This window comes from Trachypithecus francoisi, unplaced genomic scaffold, assembly GCF_009764315.1.
Source record: "Trachypithecus francoisi isolate TF-2019V2 unplaced genomic scaffold, Tfra_2.0 Lachesis_group21, whole genome shotgun sequence".
Lineage (NCBI taxonomy): Eukaryota > Metazoa > Chordata > Mammalia > Primates > Cercopithecidae > Trachypithecus > Trachypithecus francoisi.
The window spans coordinates 46,667,000-46,688,083 of NW_022681467.1; the positions used below are offsets into that span (position 1 = coordinate 46,667,000).

General features: G+C 52.4%; 1 protein-coding gene across 2 annotated transcripts; it reads right to left on the reverse strand.

Moving 5' to 3' along the window:
- Positions 1-765: 765 nt before the first annotated feature.
- Positions 766-20,208, reverse strand: KCNG1 (potassium voltage-gated channel modifier subfamily G member 1). 2 transcript variants are annotated; one of them, XM_033186741.1, is made up of 4 exons: positions 19,942-20,208; positions 9,463-9,521; positions 6,697-7,496; positions 766-1,906 (listed from the first exon to the last, which is right to left on the reverse strand). In XM_033186741.1, the coding sequence occupies exons 3-4, from the start codon at positions 7,468-7,470 to the stop codon at positions 1,139-1,141; spliced, it is 1,542 nt and encodes a 513-aa protein (XP_033042632.1). In that variant the 5' UTR covers positions 7,471-7,496; positions 9,463-9,521; positions 19,942-20,208; the 3' UTR covers positions 766-1,138. The 2 variants fall into 2 exon arrangements, with proteins under 2 accessions (XP_033042632.1, XP_033042633.1); XM_033186742.1 differs by lacking the exon at positions 9,463-9,521.
- Between the last annotated feature and the right edge of the window lie 876 nt (positions 20,209-21,084).

Here is a 21,084-nt window from a genome sequence, read left to right on the forward strand (position 1 = left end):
CTGGAGTGGAATCTGCTGGACTGGCCTGGGTGCTTTCTCTACTGTGGGTCACACATGCTATATGAAGTTGGGGACCTGTTGCAGGTGGGGTCGGTGCAGGTCGCAGGTCGGGTGGGTGCTCTGCAGGTCATTGGGGTCACAGGGAGGCCTGTGGGGGCTGCAGACTGTGCTTCTCAGTCTGCCCAGGGAACTGCAGATCCCCTTTCAAAAACATCTGTCCCTGCTCTAGGTTTAGATTTATATGCAGGTATATGATGTAAAGCATTTTTTCATAGCTTAAAATAAATGCATAGAATAAAAACCCTACACGATTTTTAAAAGATAAAATGACGTGATTTCACCTCATAGTCAACCATGCTGACAGGCCCCCTGCTGACTTCTCAACTGTCAGGGGCGTCTTTGTGTGAAAGTTTGAGAAACTGGCCCTAAGGGGTGAAAGAGGTGAATAGAGGATGGAAGAGAAGGAAGGAAGGATAAAAGGGAAAAAGGAGAAAGGCAGGCCCCGGACGTGGGAGAGAAACGAGAGGCGTACAGTATTCACAAGTCATTTTCCTGAAAGTGTCTGTTCTCTCTCTTTTTCAGGCCCAGTAGGGCCCCACCGGGCCTGAACGACCCAAGCACACAGGGCCCTTTACTTCCAGTCCCCACACGCTGGCTTTGCTGAGAAACCCAGCTCCCCCTTTTAAGAGAGCCCCATGGAAGGCATTCTCTCTTTTTCATCAGTTTCTTTTCCCTGGACATGATCCACATTAGAGACAGACATGTTGTTGTTGCTGTTTGTATTTTTTTTCTCCAGGCAGACCCATAAAGCAAGTTTTTGCTGGGCATGTTATTTGCATGGTGAAAAGAATAAGCCGTCTCCTTACTGAGGGAAACAGACTAGGGGCTGGGGCGGGCGGGGCTGGGCTGATGACGCGGCTTCCTTTCATGGCTGCAGGCGGAGGGGCAGGGCCCCTCTGCTGATGTGCGGGTGCCCTTCCCGGGGTGTGGGAGTGAGGGTGTCCTTCCCCGGGTGCGTGGGAGTCGGTGCTGCGCCAGGACTGCACTCGGAAGCGGCCTGTCCCTGTCCAGGCGTCTGCAGTGGATGGCAATGGCTTCGGGCCACAGATGGCAGGCAGGGCAGGCGTGTCCTCTGCGCTCAGTTATTGTCTCTGGTGTCCGAGGAGGCACTTCCGAACAAGATGTCACTGTCCTGGGACACGCTCAGCTGCGACTTGGTTTTGATGAGGAACTGCGCCCTCCGGAACATCACCCTCTCCTGCTCCTGCTTGAGCTCCAGGTAGGAGCGGGAGAAGGTGTGGAAGATGGAGGTGACTGGGAAGGCCATGAGCAGGATGCCGCTCAGGATGCTGCTCAGGGCCACCACCTGGCCCGGGGTGCTCCTGGGGACCATGTCGCCATAGCCCACCGTCGTCATGGTGATGACGGCCCACCAGTAGCAGGCAGGGATGCTGGTGAACTCGGGGCTGTCGGCCATCTCGTTCTCGATGACGTAGAGCAGGGGCGCGAAGAGGGCGATGGCCACGCAGAGGAAGAGCAGCAGGAGCCCGAACTCGCGGGTGCATCGGCGGGCCGTGAGCCCCAGCGTCTGCAGCCCCAGCGAGTGGCGCGCCAGGCGCATCACGTACAGGATGCGCAGCGCCCGCAGCACGCGCAGCACCAGCCCCACCTTGTCCAGGTAGCTGTTGCCCGCGCCGGGCTTGCGGCGGCCCGCAGCGGCGCCGTCCACCAGCAGCGTGATGTAGTAGGGCAGGATGGCCACCAGGTCGATCAGCGTCAGCGGGCTCCGCAGGAAGGCGAATTTGCTGGGCGCCTGAATGAGCCGCAGGAGGAACTCTAGGGAGAACCAGCCCACGCACACCGACTCCACGATGAAGACGTTGTGGCACATCTGGGAACAGTGGCCCTGGGAGAGAGGGAAAGGGACGCCGGAGGGGTCAGCGGGCCCACCAGGGAAGGAGCGCGGAAGCTCTGCCCTGTGCCCTGCTGGGCTTCCCAGGCGGAAGGTGACCTCTCCAGGTTGAGTGGCCCCGGGTGCTCTCCCTAGTTGTGCCCACTCTGAGGCCTGCGGCACTAAGCACCATCTCTACTCTGGCTGCTCCTCATCTCTCTCTCCAGCCCCCACCTCGGCCCTGAACTCCAGACCTCCAACCGGCTGCCTCCCTGACGCTCCCACCTGGGTGTCTGAGGGGCATCTCGAACTTGCCATGGGATCCTGGTTTCCTCTGCCCACTGGTGGTTTCCCTCCCTAGCTTTCGGCAATCCCATCTTGCCAATTGCTCAGGACGAAAGACCCTGGCGTCATCCTTACCACCTTGTGTATAACTCCCAGGAAGTCTCTTCCTTTAAAACAGTGCGAGAATCCAACCCACTGTCCACTGCTCCCACCTGGTCGGGCTACTGTTCTTTCTTGCCTGGACAGTTGCAGTCACCTCTCCAATGGGCTCCCTCATCCCTGCAGTCCATTTTCCACACATAGCCAGAGGGATCCTGTTCCTCCTCTGCTTAGCACCCTCCATGGCTCCCAATGGACTCTGAGGGATAGTCATGTTCAGTGCCCCCATCACTGCCCCAGGCAAATTTAGGCTAAGGCTGCCTCACCAAAGCTTTCAAAAGAGGCTGGAAATGTGCAGTTTTACATGAACTCTCCTGGTGATAAATGTTGGTGATAATGTTGGTTAAATAGATAAAATGTTGATTTAAGTCCTGGTGGTAATTCAATGCAAAGAAATACTCTATGGCCCACGAAAACACGTATTTTTATTGGGTCTGGCATGCAGGCTGCCAGCTTGCCTCTCTGGTCTGGAATATAACTGGGTGGTAAACAGTCCTTGAGTGGATTTGGGCCTCATCCTTGAAGGGGCCTTTGGCAGAGAGGAGAGGCCAGTGTGGTTTCAGCCTGGGGTATCTTGGAGGTTCTGGGTTACTGCTGAGTTCGACAAGTCCCACCCGAACAATTCTGTCTCTAGGAATATGTTAGAGGCTGGAGATATGAGCTAATACCTGGTGGGGCTTTAAGGTCTTAGACTTCTGGGATGGGAAGCCCCTTCCTCTGGGAAGCCTTCCTGGAGTGTGCCCCACTAAGTAGCTCCAGCAGCGTCAGTGGGCCTCCCACACAGAGCCTCCTTGGCTTGTGTCTCATGCTTATGGTGATGGGGGGTGGCGCCACTAATCCATCCCAACCCCAATAGACTTGAAGCTCCTTGAGGTTGGAAGACTTGTCCTGGTCACCCTGTCTCCCCTGTAGTGCCTGCATACAGTAGGCACTCAAATGTGTGCACAAGGAGCAAGTGAAGCAGTGAATCCCGCTCTGGGCCCCAAAATGAAGTTGAAGAACAGCATTTTCACTGAATCCTTAAAAAGGCAAGGTATTACTATTTTTTCAAAAAGCAAGTATCAGAAGTCGAACAAAACAAGTGGCTTTATTAGTATTTTCCTGATAAAATCACCATCAAAGATGTTGGAGCTGAGAAGAAACTTATACTAAGTACAGCAATTTCCAGACAGGTCTCAAATGGTGAGCGTTTTCCCTTTTCTTTCTTTTTCTTCTTGACCTTAATCCTTAAGAGAGGACTTTCTGCACACTCGCTATGCACCACTTCTAATCCCTTCATGTGGTGTGGACTCAGTCAGCCCAATCACTTCTTTTTTTTTTTTTTTTTTTTTTTTGCTCTTGTTGCCCAGGCTGGAGTACAGTGGTGCAATCTCAGCTCACCACAACCTCCGCTTCCGAGGTTCAAGCGATTCTCCTGCCTCAGCCTTCCGAGTACCTGGGATTATAGGCATGTGCCACCACGTCTGGCTAATTTTGTATTTTTAGTAGAGACTGGGTTTCTCCATGTTGGTCAGGCTAGTCTCGAACTCCCGACCTCAAGTGATCCGCCTGCCTCAGCCTCCCAAAGTGCTGGGATTACAGTTGTGAGTCACTGCACCCGGCCCCAATCACTTCTAATCACTTCATGTGAACTCACTGAATCCTTGCAACACTGTGAGGTGGGCCTGTTCATACCCACCCTGGACAGGTGAGAAATCAGAGGCTCAAAGAGGTTAAGTAACTTGCTCACAGCTACTGCCCACCTAGAGAGGAGAAAGCAGGATTTGAATTCAGGCTATCTGGCTCTAGCCCTGACCTCATCATCACTACCCTTCATGCTTATTAAAAGTTAATTTTACCAGCTGGGTGTGATGGCATGTGCCTGTAGTCCCAGCTATTCAGGAGACCGAGGCAGGAGGAATGCTTGAGTCCAAGAGTTCGAGTCCAACCTGGGCAACATAGCAACACACCATCTCTAATTTTTTTTTTTTTTCAGACAGAGTCTCACTCTGTTGCCCAGACTGGAGTACAGTGGAGAGATCTTGGCTCATTGCAACCTCCACCTCCCAGATTGAAGCGATTCTCATGTCTCAGCCTCCCAAGTAGCTAGGATTACAAGCGAGTGCCAACACGCCCAGCTAATTTTTGTATTTTTAGTAGAGATGGGGTTTTGCCATGTTGGTCAGGCTGGTCTTGAATTCCTAACTTGAAGTGATCCACCTGCCTCAGCCTCCCATAGTGCTGGGATTATAGGCGTGAGCCACCACACGTGGCCTAAAATTGTTTATCTAATTAAAAAAAGTTTAAAAAGTTAATTTTACTAGTTGAATGCTATTTTCTTAATACCCATTTAAAAAATCAGCTTATAAGCCAGGCATGGGGGCTCACTTCCTCCACATACATAAGTGGAAAAATTCTGACACGGTGAGTACTTCTAATGTGAAATTCGAGAGTGCATACAAATGAGACATGAGAATCGCTTCAATCTGGGAGGTGGAGGTTGCAGTGAGCCAAGGTTGCACCACTGTACTCCAGTACACTGTAATCTTAGCACTTTGGGAGGCAGAGGTGGGAGGATCACTTGAAGCCAGGAGTTTGAGGCCAGCCTGGGCAGCAAAGCAAGACCCTGTCTCTTAGAAAAAAAAAAAAAAAAAATTCAATGTATACAAAAAATACCAGCAGCCCTCTGTGGATTATTAGTGCAATAGCTATTGCTACTTCCTCCACATACATAAGTGGAAAAATCCTGATATGGTGAGTACTTCTAATGTTAAATTCGAGAGTGCATGTAAAGCACTTAGCACATGCAGGGTATACAGTCAGTGCTCAAAAAATACTGGCTGGCATGATATTTACGTTCATTTCACACCGCCATACCTGTTTCTCCACTGCCTATACAATTTGTACCTCTGAGACCTTTTGGTCTTTCTTGAAGCTTAAGAATCCCCATATATAGGGAAGGAGTCACCAACTCAAAGGCCCATGGTCTCATACACAAGAAGACTGAACTGGGCCCCTGTGGACTTGGCTGTCCCCAGGAGCTGCCGTGTAGGACTGCAGGTTGGTGTGTATGTTGGCAGCGGTGGGGGAGGGGAGGGACCCAACCTTAGAATTTTCTTTTAAATTTTATTTTTTAGAGATGGGGTCTCACTCTGTTGCCCAGGCTGGAGAGCAGTGGTGTGATCACGGTTCACTGCAGCCTCACCTCCAAGGCTCAAGCAATCCTCCTGCCTCAGCCTTCCAAGTAGCTGGGACTACAGGTGCAAGCCACCACACCTAGCTAATTAAAATTTTTTTTTTTGGTTTTGTTTGTTTGTTTTGTAGAGACAGGGTCTCACTACATTGCCCAGCATGATTTTGAACTCCTGGGCTCAAGCAATCCTTCTGCCCCCAGCTCCCAAAGTGTTGGGATTATAGGCATGAGCCACCATACCTGGCCTGATCTTACGATTTTTAAAAGAAGCTGAGATTTTGAATTTTTATGTAAAAAACCTTCACTTTTAATGTTGGCAACCAAGTCAAATTTTTGGGAAACCCTGTTTCCCAAATCACATAGTCTGGTGGGGCTATATTAGGTCCCCAAGCTGCCACGTGGGAGCCATATTTCCATGCTTACAAACACAGACTGGACTTAGACCTGGGGTTGGGCAGTGTCCTCAAATGCCGAGTGGGTGTGAAAACACTTCCCCAACAGGGTTGCTCCAGGGAGCTCCTCAGGGCTCTTATCATTCCCTGGGGAGATAAGACGTAGGTGGCACATGCAGCCCAGCTCCCGGCTCCCGTTAACTCCCAGATGAGTGGGGGCCCTTAGACCGTAGCACACACCCGTGTCAGGCCCTAGAGTAAATAAACTCCATTCATTCTCTTATGTAACAAAAAGAAATGCTCACCATTTGTAGACACACACATACCCATCAGTAAAAATTATCTTCAGGACCCAGAAAATGTGTCTGGGCTACTATGATGCAAAGGATTAGGAAGGTTGAGAAAGGGCCAAGTGGTTGAGATAAATTTGATGATCTATGTAATATGCTTCACTCAGGGCCAGGCACGACAAAAATCACGCCATCCATTTATCCACTCATTTGTTCATTCAACAAATAGTGGCTGAGAGCCTGTTTGTGCTGGACACTGTTCTAGATACTGGCAAGGGAGAGTGCAATGGCAGGCACAGTGGAGGCCAGGACAGGGACAGGGATGGACCCCCATGTGCTCACATATTAACAGGGAGGCAGACCATGCACACAAACATTCCTGATGTCAGGAGGGACCAGGGATACTATTCAGCCAGTGTGCAATCAGGGGAGGCTTCCTGGAGGAGGTGACAATGCTCAGCGTCCCTTCCCTCGTGGCGCATCTCCCCGCGGGGCGTGGGCTCTTACCTGCTCCTCCTCCTCCCTCAGGCTGGGCAAGGTGCTGACGGAGAGGTTGACGGCGGTGACGGTCACGAAGAGCACCGACAGGCAGGCGAACACCTTGCCGGGCAGCCCCGAGTGCGGCCTCTCCACCATGTCGCGCAGTCGCCGCATGCAGCGCCCCAGGCGGCCCTCGCCCTCGGCTGGGCCCTCGCTGTCGCGGCCCTCGCTGTCCAGCACATCGTCCTCTTCCTCCCGCTCCACCATCTCCGCGAACTCCTCGATCTTCTGCAGGTAGCGGCGCTTGCAGCAGCCGTCCAGGTGGTCTTCCGCGATGCCCCAGTACAGCAGCTCCTCCTGGAACGACAGCGCGCACATCTCGCGCAGCAGCCGCAGCTTGCCCGCGCGCAGGAAGGTCAGGATAGTGCCGAAGGCCCCCGGGTTGCGGTCGAAGAAGAACTCGTTGCAGGTGACGTCGTAGTCATCGCACACGTTGAGGATGTCGTCGAAGTTGGTGCAGGCCTTGAGCTGCCCCAGGCGCGTCAGCGGGAACTCGTCCAGCGTGGTCCAGGGCAGTGAGTACTTGATGCCGCCCACGTTGATGATGATCCGACGGCGGCGGTCCTCGGGCTGGCAGCCCTGAGGGGGCTCATCTTGCGGCCGCAGTCGCTGCGCCCGGCGGTAGAACGCGCCCTTGATAGCCTGGCGCTGTGGGAGGAAGGCCGGATGGAAGGAGGCGTCCGAGGTGCAGCTCAGCGCGCTGTAGTCGTAGTCAGAATTGTCTCCCGGTAAGAGGGTCATTTTGAGCCTTCACATCCCTCTCGGGCCTGTGGGGAGAAGGGAGGAAAGACCTTAGTGATCACCCTTAGCTTCACCTTGCTGAGAATGCAGACTCCGCAGATATTCAGTTAGGGATGGAATCTTTGTCCCCCACATCCATAGGCTGCAGCCCTTAGCCCTCCATGGGATGGTATTAGGAGGTGGGGGCTTTGAGATGTGATTTGGTTCAGATGTGGTTATGGCAGCAAAGTCCCCACGATGGGATTCATGTTCTTTTAAGAAGAGGAAGACAGGCGGGGCGCAGTGGCTCACACCTGTAATCCCAGCACTTTGGGAGGCTGAGGCGGGTGGATCACCAGAGGTCAGGAGTTTGAGACCAGCCTGGCCAACATGGTGAAACCCTGTCTCTACTAAAAATAGAAAAACTAGCTAGGCATGGTGTTGTGCACCTGTAATCCTAGTTACTAGGGAGGCTGAGGCATGAGGATCACTTGAATCTGGGAGGTGAAGGTTGCATTGAGCTGAGATCGCGCCACTGCACTCCAGCCTGGGTGACAGAGCAAGACTCCGTCTCAAAAAAAAAAAAAAAAGGAAGAGACAGCAGGGGCTTTCTCGCTGCCGCGTGAACACTCAGGGAGGCGTCTAAGTGTGAAACCTGGAGGACAGTGCTGCTGGCACCCTGCTCTCGGACTTGCAGCCAACAGAACGGGGAGAAATGAGTGTTGCTGAAGCCACCCAGTCTGTGGTATTAATATTTGGTTACATCAGCCTGAGCTGACAAAGACATTCACCTAATAGTGAAATAGCAACAATATTGTTCAGCATCTCCCAGCCTTCACGAGTCTCCCATATCCATCTATGCACTGGGGATGCAGCCGTGTGCAGAATGTGAAGGGGGTCTCTGATCCCAGGCAGCTGATATCCTAGTGGATTTTCAGGTGACACATATACTGTTATTTACTTAACATTTTATTTTAAATTAACCTTTTTTTTTTTTGGTATTTGGCTTGGAAAAACAATTTAGTGTAGACCTACAGTTCTCATAGGGCTGATTTTTTTCTCTCAAAAGACATGTAGCAATGCCTGGAGGCATTTTTGCTGGTCATGACTGGGGATGCTATTGACATTTAGTAGGTAGAGGCCAGGGAATGCTGTTGCATGTCCTACAATGCACAGGACAGTCCCCACAACAGACACTTATTTGGTCCCAAATGTCCTTAATGCTGAGGTGGAGAAGCCTGGTTAGTGGTTATGAACGTAGACTTTGGAGTTACACAGCCTAGGCAAGTGACTCAACCTTGGTGTGTCTCAATTTCCTTGTCTGTAAAATGGGTACAGCCACGTGACCTATTTGATAAAATTACTGGGAGGCCTAAGTGAATTATGTACATAGGAGCATTTAATGCAGTGCCTGGCACATAGTAGGTACTCAGTAATTATTGTCAATTATTATTATTATTTTTGAGACAGAGGCTCGCTCTATTGCCTAGGCTGGAGCACAGTGGCACCATCTTGGCTCACTGCAACCTGTGCGCCTTGGGTTTAAGGAATTCTCATGCCTCAGCCTCCCGAATACCTGGGACTACAGGTGTGCCACCACACTCGGTTAATTTCTGTAGTTTTAGTAGAAATGGTTTTGCCATGTTGGCCAGGCTGGTCTTGAACTCCTGACCTCAGGCGATCTGCCCACTTTGGCCTCCCAAAGTGCTGGGATTATAGGTGTGAGCTACCGTGCCTGGCCTATTATTATTTATCTTAAAGGGACAACTTATATTGTTTCCATTAATGGAAAACAGGTATCACTTGCCATAAATCAGAAGCAACGGACAAAGAAATGCACAGCTATGAAAGCAATGCCATGTTTGCTCAGGTGACGCAAACATCACCTTGAGGATGGATGCAGGGGTGAGCTAGACAGCCACGTTCATCCAGGAAGCCTTCCTCGGCTCTTCCAGCTAAATCGAGCACCCCTCCCCTTACAACTGGTGCTGCATCCGTCTTCATGGCACTTACCACCCGGTTCTAGAATTGTCTGTGTGCAAGCCTGGCTCCTTCATTAGGCAGCCTGCTCCCTGGGGGAAGAAACATGCTTCAGTCATCTCTGAATCCCTGCGCTCAGCACTGTAAGGGCTCAAAGAAGTGCTTGCTAAATAAGTACATCTCCTGTTGATGAGACCAACATGATCAGGCGACTTCTGGGGAACCGAGGTCAAAACATCAACTCACATGGACTCCTTCCTTCCCTACCCTCAAAGCTAAGGGTTTGCGCTACTGGAACAAGATCGCTTATTCATTACCAGTTCATGGGCTGAATTTGGTTCACAAATATTTTGCTTGGCTTGGAGAAGTTTTTGAAAGTTGAGAAATTTCATGTAAAAATCCGTATCCTTGGCTTCTCTTAAAAAATCAGGGTATCCAGCAACACTTGGCCCAAACGCCAACTGAGAAATGGCTACCCCTTTAGACAGCACATACTCCAATCCACACAGTCCACCCCCCACCCCCACTATTGTCTTCCTAACGCCCACTCTATTCCACTCACATGTGTTTCCTTCCTGGCCCTATAGGCATTTGAGTTGGAGACTCGTAGATTACAGCTACAGAGCTCTCTGGAATTAAGCTGATGCACAGAAAACTTAGTAGGAGTCAAACACTCTGCTTTTAAAAATCACCAGCCCTCGGCCCGGTGCAGTGGCTCAGGCCTGTAATCCCAGCACTTTGGGAGGCCGAGGTGGGTGGATCACGAGGTCATAAGATCGAGACCATCCTGGCCAACATGGTGAAACCCCATCTCTACTAAAAATACAAAAATTAGCCAGGTGTTGTGGCACGTGCTGGTAATCCCAGCTACTCGGGAGGCTGAGGCAGGATAATCCCTTGAACCTGGGAGGCGGAGGTTGCGGTGAGCTGAGATTGTGCCACTGCACTCCAGCCGGGTGACACAGCAAGACTCTGTCTCAAAAAAGAAAAAAAAAAAAAAAAAATTCACTAGCCCTCTCCCTAGACAAATCCCCGATGGAATCAAGTGGTAAAAGTCTATCAATTCCAAATGGAAACCCATTTCTAATACTTAAATATGGGTCGGTGGTGTGGACAAGTTCAGGAATACACCCGCTCATGCACGCACACATACACAAACACATGAACAAATGAATGAGAAAGTGTTTTAATAGGTGCTGGAAGGAGAGGCAGCGTGCTTCACACTTAAAAGGGGCTCCTTCCTAAGAGGAATTGCTTTACAAAAGCACATCATCCCTCTACTACTCACTGATCTTTGGGGCAGGCTACAATTGCATAGGGTACACCTGTGTTTAAAAGAAAATGATTTGATTTTAGACGGTGAGAGTGTTTTTAACTTCACCTAAAATTGGAACCCATCTCCTCAGGCACAGCCTGCCAGGATCCCTTGGAGGCGTGGGAATAATCCCTTTCAGGCACTTTCCTTGGTGATCTCTCTTTTCAGCTCTGCTGTTTCATCTTTGCTACCACAGACAAGAGAAAAAGTGACATTCTGTTTGGCAAGAATGGTGATGGCGGTAAAGGGAAAGTGCCTCACACAAGCCCTGGAGGGCTCTTGTGAATCTCCATGGCTTTAATGACCTCTTCTTTTTAGGAATTTCTTCTTTCAACCCTCCCAGCTTTCCCTCCAGCAGAAAACTCCTCCAATTAGTGATTTATTTCCTTCACGCCCTGCCGCCATGTGAGTTTCCTGTGTGGAAAGTGATCCTGTCTCGGCAGCACAGTGAGTATGGAGAGGCTGATGCTACTCGGAGGGTAATAAACACAGTAACGACCTTGTTCTCAAAGCCAGAGTTCCCTAGGGAGATGCCGAGGCCGGAACTTGCTAAAGGAAGAACAGGCATATTTTTCCATGGCCTTTGGTCTTGCAGATACCCAATCTGATGTGAGATGGACGGCTCAGCACCTCTAGACCCTACACTAAAGTTCATAAATCAAAGAGGCCCCAAAGCCTGGGCTTCTGAAAAATAATGCTGCTTTTCACCCAGCCTGACATCCTCACAAGAAAATTTTTATTTCTCCATGGTGTTAGTTCTACAGCATGGTGGGTTTTAGTGATTTTGCCTCCGAGGGTCTATGGATGTTTGGGGACAGGAAGCTGTTTGAGGCAGAGGCTGTGATGGGGGAGGTGAGGTAAAGTCCGGAGGCAGGTGTCATTCATTCATTCATTCATTTGCTCATTTATTCAATAGTCACTGAACACTCACCACGTGTCAGACTCAGACTCTGTGTTAGAGCCGGAGACACGGCAGAGAACAAGACAGACCCAGCCCTTGTCCTCACGGAGGTGACCTTCTGGTGGGAGAGACTGCTTCCAAATGAGCACACAAGTCATTTCAGGCTGCAGCGACTGCAGTGTTGTTGACAGAGCAAGGTGAGAGATGGAGAATGTCTACTGTGGGATGTGGGGCAACACTGGCTGGAGGGGTGAGGAAGGGCTTCTTGGAGGAGGGGACATGGGGCTGAGCCGCATGGATGGATCCAGCTCTGTGAGGACCTGGCAGAGGGAGTGGCAAGAATTTGCTCCCTGACTTGGGGGTGGGCTTGGATGATCAAAGATCAGAGAAGGCCGAGCACAGAGCAAGGGGAAGCTGGGAGAAGAGGAGGGGGTCAGGGGCTAGGTGCAGCAGGGCCCAGGGACTGACAATAAGGAGCTGGGGCTTATTCTGCAAGGGACAAGGAGTCCATGTGCACCTGCCAGGTCAGTGGACAGTGGGTGGGCTGGAGAACCCAGGCTGGAGGCTATGGAAGTCATTGTGGAAACGACTAAGGTTTGCAGCGGTGGAAGTCCTGGAGAACGGGAGGGATTTGGGATGAACTTTGGAGGAAGAGCCTTCAGGACTGGCTGAGGAATGGGGCCTGGGGGAGCGGGAAAGAGAATCAGGATTCCGGGGGTACCATTTACCGAGGCTACCGATAGGTGGCGCTATGGTGAGCTGAGTCAGAGGAAGCCGTTCCTGGCTGTGGGACGATGGACCGAAGAGGATGCCGGTAAAATCCAGGAGAGAGGGTGGAGACATCCTTGGGTGTCTCCCAAGGATGGTGCCAGACCATCAATGCTGAGCTGATGGGTGTGTTTGCGGAGGGGGGAGGGTGTCACCTGGCAGCTTCGACCTGGCTAGACTGGCAAGGGCAGGGGGGCCACCGGGTAGCAGAGCTCTGGTGAAGCCAGAGGCAGGGGCCTCACCTGTGCCCTGTGTCCGGTAACCACTGAATGTGTATCACATCAGGCCAGAGTGGTCAGTGCAGGGCATATGGTAGGCAGAAAAATGTCCCCACATTCCCCTTGATATCCATGTCCTAATCCTAATCTCTGGAACCTGTGACTATGTTAGACTGCATTGCAAGGAGGAATGAAGGTTACAAATGGAATTAAGGCTGCTAATCAGCTGACCTAAGATGGGAAATTATCTTGGATGATCTGGGCAGGCCCAGTGTAATCAACAGGGTCCTTATTTGTGGAAGAAGAAGCAAGCAGGAGGCAGAGCGGCAGAGGGCTGTGGCATGAGAATGACTCCACTGGCCACTGCTGGCTTTGAAGATGGAGGAAGGGGCCATGAGTCAAGGAATGCAGGTGGCCTCCAAAGGCTGGAGGAGGCAAGGAAATGAGCTCCCTGGAGCCTGCAGAAAGGAGCACAGCCTTGCCAATACTCAATATTAGCCCAGGCAGACCCATTTCCAACCTCTGACTTTCAGACCTGTAAAATAATACAATTGGGCTGTCTTAAGCCACTCAGTTTGTGGTAATTTGTGACAGTTGCAATAGGAAATGGGATGCTGAGGCCGGGCATGGTGGCTCACGCCTGTAATCCCAGCACTTTGGGAGACTGAGGCGGGTGATCACTTGAGGCCAGGAGTTTGAGAGCAGCCTGGCCAATGTGGTGAAATCCCATCTCTACTAAAAATACAAAATTAGGCTGGGCATGGTGGTAGGCGCCTGTAATCCCAGCTACTGGGCAGACTGAGGCAGGAGAATCGCTTGAACCTAGGAGGCGGAGGTTGCAGTGAGCGGAGATGGCGCCACTGAGCTCCAGCCTGGGCGACAGAGCAAGACTCTGTCTTGAGAAAAAAAAAAAAAAAAAAAAGGATGTTGAAAAAAAGCTGGCTCTGGTTCTGCTCCAGCTCAGGGGACAATGTGCCAACCACCCCAAGCTGAGGAAGCAGAAGGGCGCACAGGCTTTAAAATCAGGAGACCTGGGTTCAAGGCCAGTTGCTCTGTGACTTTTGGCAAGTCATGCCTTACCCCTGAGACTCAGTTTCTTTATCTGTATAATGAGGCTATAAACAGCTCCTGCCTCCTTGAGTTATGGTGAGGACAAAAGCAGATGGCATAGGTGATACGCTTGGCTCCATGCCTGATACTCAGTGAACCCTCAGTAGTCGCCTCGGAATTCTCACGAGCTACGAGAAGAGTCGGCTGCCCCGCTCCCTGCTTCCCAAGAGAATCTTCTTTTCTGACCTGACCCACTGGGATTTGGATCCAGCATCATCTGACCCCCGGACCCCATTGCTGGAGGGTGTGTGGGCTGGCCTAGCACTCTGGGAAAGCCACTGGGTGGTGATGAGGGAAATGAGGATGCCGCTGCCCTGTGACCCAGAATCCCACTTCTGGGTATATTTCCCAGACCTGGGACCACAAAGGGTTGTGGCAGACATTGTCAGTAATAAATTATTTGCACTCAAATCCTTCACTCAGGGTTTGCTTCTGGGGAACCAGATGGAAGACAGTAACAAACGAGGTACAAGAATGTGTGTTCTGTGTTGTTTAAGGTACCAGGAGGTCCCCTAGCATCCATCCCCAGGGGAGTGGACAGCAAGTCTTCATAGAGGCAGATTTTGGAATCCTGCAGATTGCCCAGGAATCAGAAGCAATGGACTGGGTGGAAGTTTAGCAACACATTTAGGTCTTAAAAACAGTGTGCCGAGTGGAAAAAGAAACAGAAGTTTCTAGCACTGTGCTATTCATGTAAATGAACACACACACATTACATATTTTACAAGGTCTCCAGCACATGTGAGGATCTATATCAACCACATGGAGGGTGCCTGGAAGGGCAAAGGAAGGGGAAGAAGCACGGAGATTGGAAAATAGAAGAAAAATGAGTAAGATGAGACAGCCTGGCACAGGCCAATGAGGAGGCGTGCTGGGAAGCGGTGTGGTTTGTACAACTCCTGGTTTTAACCCAGGTTTAAAAAGAAAAATGAAGAGCACAAGAACAACAGAACCTTCTGAATTGCTCGGGGTGCTTGGTGGAGATACAGATTCCTGGGACCCTCCCTTCCCAGTGGGAATGCCTGGAGGGGAGGCCCAGGAATTTTCACAGGCTCTCCTGGAGATTCTGCGTGAAGGAGGGGACTGGGAATGCCTGGAGCTCTCCCAGGGGCCTCCAGGCACAGGAGCTGCTCTGGGCTTTGGCCAGGACTCCCCTGGCCAATGTGTCAATCTCCTAGAGGCTCTGGAAGGCTCTGTGAGTCCCGCTTCATTGGAGAAATGGAATCCCTTCTGGTTCGTGAGAAAAATCTTCTGCACTGGGGCTGCCTTGATCAAATTTCCATTCAGGAGCCCAGAGATCCACTGACACTCTCCTTGCAATTTTTCTATCCTTCCTTTAGGGAAAAAGGTGATGCTTATAAGCTATGGCTGAGGGCTGATAACATACTTCCAAAGATAAATGATCATTGAGACCATAAGGCGTTCTGAGTGGCAGTTGTCATGTGACCACCCTGAGGTCAGCACATGACTGAGGGTACAGGTGCAGGACCTGTGCGGTGGGATTTGGGAGGGCGGAATGGGATGGAGTGAAGGTCCAAGCCAGGCGTGGCTAGTCGCCCCTGCTGCTGCTAATAACCCTGTGGCCTGAGCAGGCCATCACACCCACTGAGCCGCTGGCCTCTCTGAGCCTGCCTCCTCCCCTAGAAAGTGGGGATAAGATTGCCAGCCTCACAGGGCTATTATGGGGATCTGGTGAACGGAGGTTTGCTGTAGAGATGAGCAGTGTCACCAGGCCTCCTGTCCCTATGGCTACATTCCATCGGGACATGAAATGGTTCTACAAATGGTCCTGGGCTGACCCCAACTGCTTTCAGGTCTCTCTCTGGGGTTCCAAAAAACTGCGGGCCTCTCTGGACTCTGTTCTTTCTGTCTTATGCTCTCCGTCCCTCTTCCAAGTGGCAGTGGGGAATGCAGAGAGAGTGCTAAGTGCACAAAGTGTTATAAAGAGCAGCAACCACAGCCTCCCTCCACTGCAAACTCACTAAGTGCCAGGTGCTGTGCTAGAGGCTTAATTGCATGAGTCTCCATCCTTTCCTAAAAAGGTGGGCATTATCACTAATACCCCCACTTTATAAATGAAGAAACTGAGGCTCTGAGAAGTGAAAACTTATGTCTGGCAAGAAGCGATGAAGCCAGAATTAAACTAGGTCTGTGGGACTCCAGGCCAAACCTCTTTGACCCCTGTCTTTTACTGACTCCTTGAACCACTTGTTCCTTTTGGGGAGCTGGGGTGATGTCTCCACCCCTTGCAGTGAATCAAGGACTGGGTTTCTAGTCTGTATTTCATATGGACAAGATTTTGGAATGTTTTTGAGGATGGAGAGAAGCAGGTAATTGTCTATGGCTGGGGAAACATATTTATCACTATTAAAAAATCGACAAAACCCCTAGTTTTGCCAAACTCAGGGTTGCCATTTTGGCCTCTGGGAAGGAGATGTTGACGATGGAGGCAGAGGGTGGAGTCGTCTCCAGAAGCCCTGCGGATGCCTTGATTGTGGCCCAGTGAGTCTCATTTGGTCTTCTGAGCTCCAAAAACTATGAGACAATAAATTCAGGCTGGGCGTAGTGGCTTACGCCTGGAATCCTAGCACTTTGGGAGGCCAAGGTGAGAGAACTGCTTGAGTTCTGGAGTTCAAGACCAGCCTGGGCAACATAGTGAGACCCTGTTTCTACAATTAAAAAAAAAAATTAGCTGAGTATGGTGGTGTGTACCTCTAGTCCCAGTGACTCAGGAGGCTGAGGCGGGAGGAACACTTGAGCCCAGGAGGTCAAGGCTGTGGTGGGCCATGATAGTGACACTACACTCCAGCTGGGTGAGAGAGCAAGACCCTGTCTTCAAAATAAATAAATAAATAAAATAATAATGATCATAAATTTGTATTGCTTTAAGCCACTAAATGTGTGCAAGTATGTGAAAGGAGGAAATTAACATAGCCTCCAAGGCAACTTTCCAGAAGGAAAGCATTTCTCTCCTGCACTCTGCAGGCTTTGGTTTCTCTCTCTCGTACCATGTCTCTCAACGTTGCCATTCCCTCACTCCCAGTGGGTGTCTTGGGGACCTGTCCATCTCTCTCCATGCCACTCTTTCCCAGGCCCTGCAGTGTTTCACTGCCAGTATAGCTTCATCTGTCAGGATTAGGGCTCCTGGCCGGCCGACTCAGAGGCGGGTCAGGCTGCATTAATCCCCAATTAAAACGTTAATCAAAATGGATCCAACCATTAGCCTGGCCCGGGTCCTGGCATGTTAGATTTCTAAGAGCTGCTGTGCCCTGGTGGAGAATCTGTCTTTCTTAGCCACCTGCTGTCTGTTCTCACCATAGTCCCACCACCCTGGGCCTTGGCCCAGCCTCCTGAAAGCTGGGGCCCAAGTTCCTGGGGAGATTATGCGCTGGGAGCTGGGCTCTTCCCTCCATCCCTCACTTGCCCCCAAATGAGAAAAAGTGCCAGTGTCCCTCCCCGCTATAAAAAAGACAGGCTGCCTCCAGAGCCTCCCTGCTGTGCTGCAGGCAAGCAAAATAACACCAAATGCATGTTTACGTTTGCCTTCTTCCATGGGGAGGTGTTTGGGGACTGGAGCCAGAAGATCCTTTTCTCTTTGCCTCCTTGTAGCTCAAAATTAAGCAGAGAAGCAGGCTTGCGGGAGCAGTGGGGACCTCGGGACGGCAGGAAGGGAGACACCTGCTTACCGGAGTCCTCTGGAGGGACAGCATGATTGGACCTTCCTAGGGAGGTGTGGGTGTGAGACTGAAGACTCACCTCAGGGCAAGGGACAGTCTTAGGCACAATTCAGATCCTATTTGTAGCAAAATCACCTCATTTCTGATTTTGTTAATCAAGTACAGTCTGCTGGATGACAAAAATGGTCCACAGCAATGGAGTGCTTCTGCTAGATTCTTCGCCTCTCCCTTTTTATTAATTCTACTTAAAGGGCCATTTTTCATCCAAGGGCTCCATTTCTGGGCTTAATGTATCAACCAAGAGTAGATTCCTGTACTCCTAGACCTCTAGCAACAGGCAATGTTGACTCTTCATCAACATTGGAAAGCAGGGTGGAGAAAGGACAGCTGAGCCAAGGTACCTACTGAGGCTCCAGGAGGTGAGTTCCTTGGAGCTGGTTTGAGTCACTTAGCCCTGTATGCAGCACACATCTCTTTGTTCTGTTTCCTGAGGCATCTCCCTTCCCTCTTGCCAGAGCCCAGCTGTGCATCTGGTGCAGAAAATTCAAAGTGGTGCTCAGATCTGCACCAATCAGGCTCCAGGACAAGCTTCGAGAAAGTCTTTGGGGATGGGGAGAAGCAAGTAACCTCTGCCTCCACTGTCACATCTCCCTCCCGGAGGCCAAAAAGGCAACCCAGAGTTTGGCAAAACTAGGGGTTTTGTTGATTGTTTTACTCCCACGGCTTGAGAACCCAGGCTGTAGGCTGTGAGCCTGGGCTCTCAGGTCTCAGGAGAAGAACCTAGATTGCCTCATTTCCAGTGCGCTTGCAGTTCCCTGCAGGTTAGGAGTGTGTCCCACGACAGACATCTTTCCACTGGAACGGGCTGGCTTCAAGAATGACTGAGGAGGGTGATCCCCAGGGGCCAGCGCTTGCCTGTTTTTCAAACACACTTTCTCTCCTTCCCCTCCTAGCAGGTGACTGCAGAGCTCCAAAAGCTGGAGGAGGCACAAGTAGAGCTCAGGTCTGGTAGAGCCTGAAAAATCCCCCAAAGAAGGACAGCATGACCTAGCCACAGTGCCCACGACATGGCCCCGGTCAGCAGTGCCAAACTTTTCTTGGAGATGTGCTGCCGGTGAGGCTCTCCATAGGGACTCTGCCATCATGGGTATGGGGGTAGCAAATACACACTGATGAATAAACCTCTGCTCAGATTCATAGGGCAGGAGCTTCCCCCAACCCACAATGAATCAGACCAGTTCCTGCTCCCTCCTCTCACTTCCCCCTGTACTTATCTCAGGGAGTCAGCCAAGGGGGTGGGGGCGTATGTGTCTGTCTTCCTCTTCTATGTGTCTGTCATTTACCTGGGTAACTTTGGTGCCTGACACCCTTTAAGGACTTAATAACAGCAAGTGCTTAAGAAAATGCCTGCTGAATGCACAACTTAACTCACAAACCCCATTGGTGGGCACCTGCATTCCTTAGTAATGTCGGATCAGTGTTTCTCAACTCCTCCCCACCCTACCCCATCACCCGCCCCTAAGGAGCTTGGAAAAGATCTTTTCTTCCTATTCTAGAACCAATTCCAGCTTCCACGCCTCCCACCTTGAGAATGAATGCATTAGATGAACCAAGACTTCTGCCTATACACAGGGGCTGCTACAGTTGGCCACCCCAGCAGTCTGTGACCCCCCAAGGGGGGGCCTGGGTCTTAATCCTTACTTCTCTCTAAGCTGCTTGAAGGGTGCCTCCATTCTATCCTGCCCCCATCCCATCCCTCTTCACTTCTCCCCAGGATAGCACCTCCATAAATGTTTGTGAACCGAATGAATGACTGTTGAGCACCTGGCATGATGAGCTGCTCATAATAGGTGCTCAACCCATCTTTGTCCAATCTATGAATGAATGAATGAACTTCACCCTTTTCCTTCCATACCTCCGGGCTGAACCTCTCTCCCATATGGAAACCCTAAGGCTGAGACCATCACCTTCCTACCAGTTACTGGGGTGCCTAGTGAACTGTCTCAGTATCCCCAGCGCCTAGCACACAGTAGGCGCTCAATAAATGCTTGTTATGTTCATAGTTAATGACTGACTCAATCAGGCCCATGGTGGGGGTGGAGGGGGGTTCCATACCGTGCCTAAGGATACAGTGAATGAGCAAGTGACAGACACCCCCCACCCCATTCCCTAACTCTCCCTCCTCCCGGGATCCGGGGAGAAATCTCAGTCCAGAGCCGGGATGCGCCCCTGCTCGGGTCACCGCGGTGGCGAACGTCCCGGACTTCGCATCCCGGGGACCCCTTGGGAAGAACCGAAGCCCGACCGGCACCTTGGCCGTAGCAAGCGCGCTCCACGCCGCCACCAGCGGTGGCTCCCGGGTCCTCTGTCGCCCTGGCCTCCCCGCAGGCGGGTTTCGAGGCCCCCACAGGGAGTTCAGGGCCACGGCCACGTGCAGCCGCCCCCGAGCCCGAGTTTGCAGGCTCGGGGTCCGGCCCGCGCTTCGGTGGCGCCCGGCGAGGCTGCAGCGCGCAAAGTTCCCACCTCAAGTTCCCGTCACGGCGTCCCCGCCTCAGAGTTGGCCCGGCCGCGGCTTCCGTCCCCCGGCTGCCCACGGGTCCGGGGCGAGGACGCGAAAGGGGCCTGGAAGCCGCCCAGGGCGCCCGCTCTGCCTTCCAGAGCCGCCGCCAAACTTCGGTCCCGGGGCCCGGCTCAGCTCCCGCCCTCGGAGCCACGGCCGCCCCGTCTCTGCCTCCCGGTCCCTGCAGGGCTCCGAGTGCGCCGGGAGCGCGGCGCGGCAGCCGCCGAGGGAGGGAGCGGGGCAGGAGGCGGGACGGAGGGAGGGGACTGAGCGCGGGGCGGGGAGAAGGGGCGGGCAGCCGAGAGCGCGGCGCCGGGCCTCGCCCCGCTTCGGGACAGTGGCAGCGGCGCCACCGTCACGGGGCGTCCAGGCACCCAATCGGGACCCCGCACCTTGGATCCGGGGTCCCTGGCATGCCTGCTGGATTGCGCTCCTCTCGGCACGTTCCTGAGCCCGCGTCCGGGACGCTTGTGCTACGCCCTCCCTTCCGTTGCCTTCTTCCCGGTCTGCTTTTCCAGGAGCGCCCACCCTGCGGCCCCTTCGCCTGCACGCGCCAGCCTTTAAGGTCCCCGCGCTCCGGTGCCCTGGAGCTTCACGCACCAGGCGGCGCGGCAAGCCTCCTCGGGTCGTGCGCCCTGTCAGCTTTCCCCGCGGTCCAAGTGCGCCGGTGGTCCCGGGTCCGGGCCCCTAGCAACACCGCCCCAGGGTCTACATGTGCCAGATATTAAAATCCCCCTCTCCGCTGCCCCAGGGCCGCTCTCCACGCGCTTCCACATCCTGGGAACCACATGCGCCATGTCTCCTGCCTTTCCCTGGAAGTTCAAGCGCACCGCTGTCTCCAGGTCCCCTGCCTGCCTACCCCGGGCAAGTATTGCATCCTTAAGGCCCTCCACGCGCTGCTGCCCTGGAGCCGCACGCTCCAAGCAAGCTTCCACATCCTGGGGACCACATAATCGCGCGTCTTTTCTCGACCTCTTGAAGCAATGTTGCCCTTGGGCCCTTCCTGCCACCGCCACCCAGGGACTGCCAGCACCTTGCTGTGCCATCTTCCTAGGGCCAGTACGCATCGTGCCAGGTGTTTGCCCTTCCAGTCCCGCGGGGCCAAG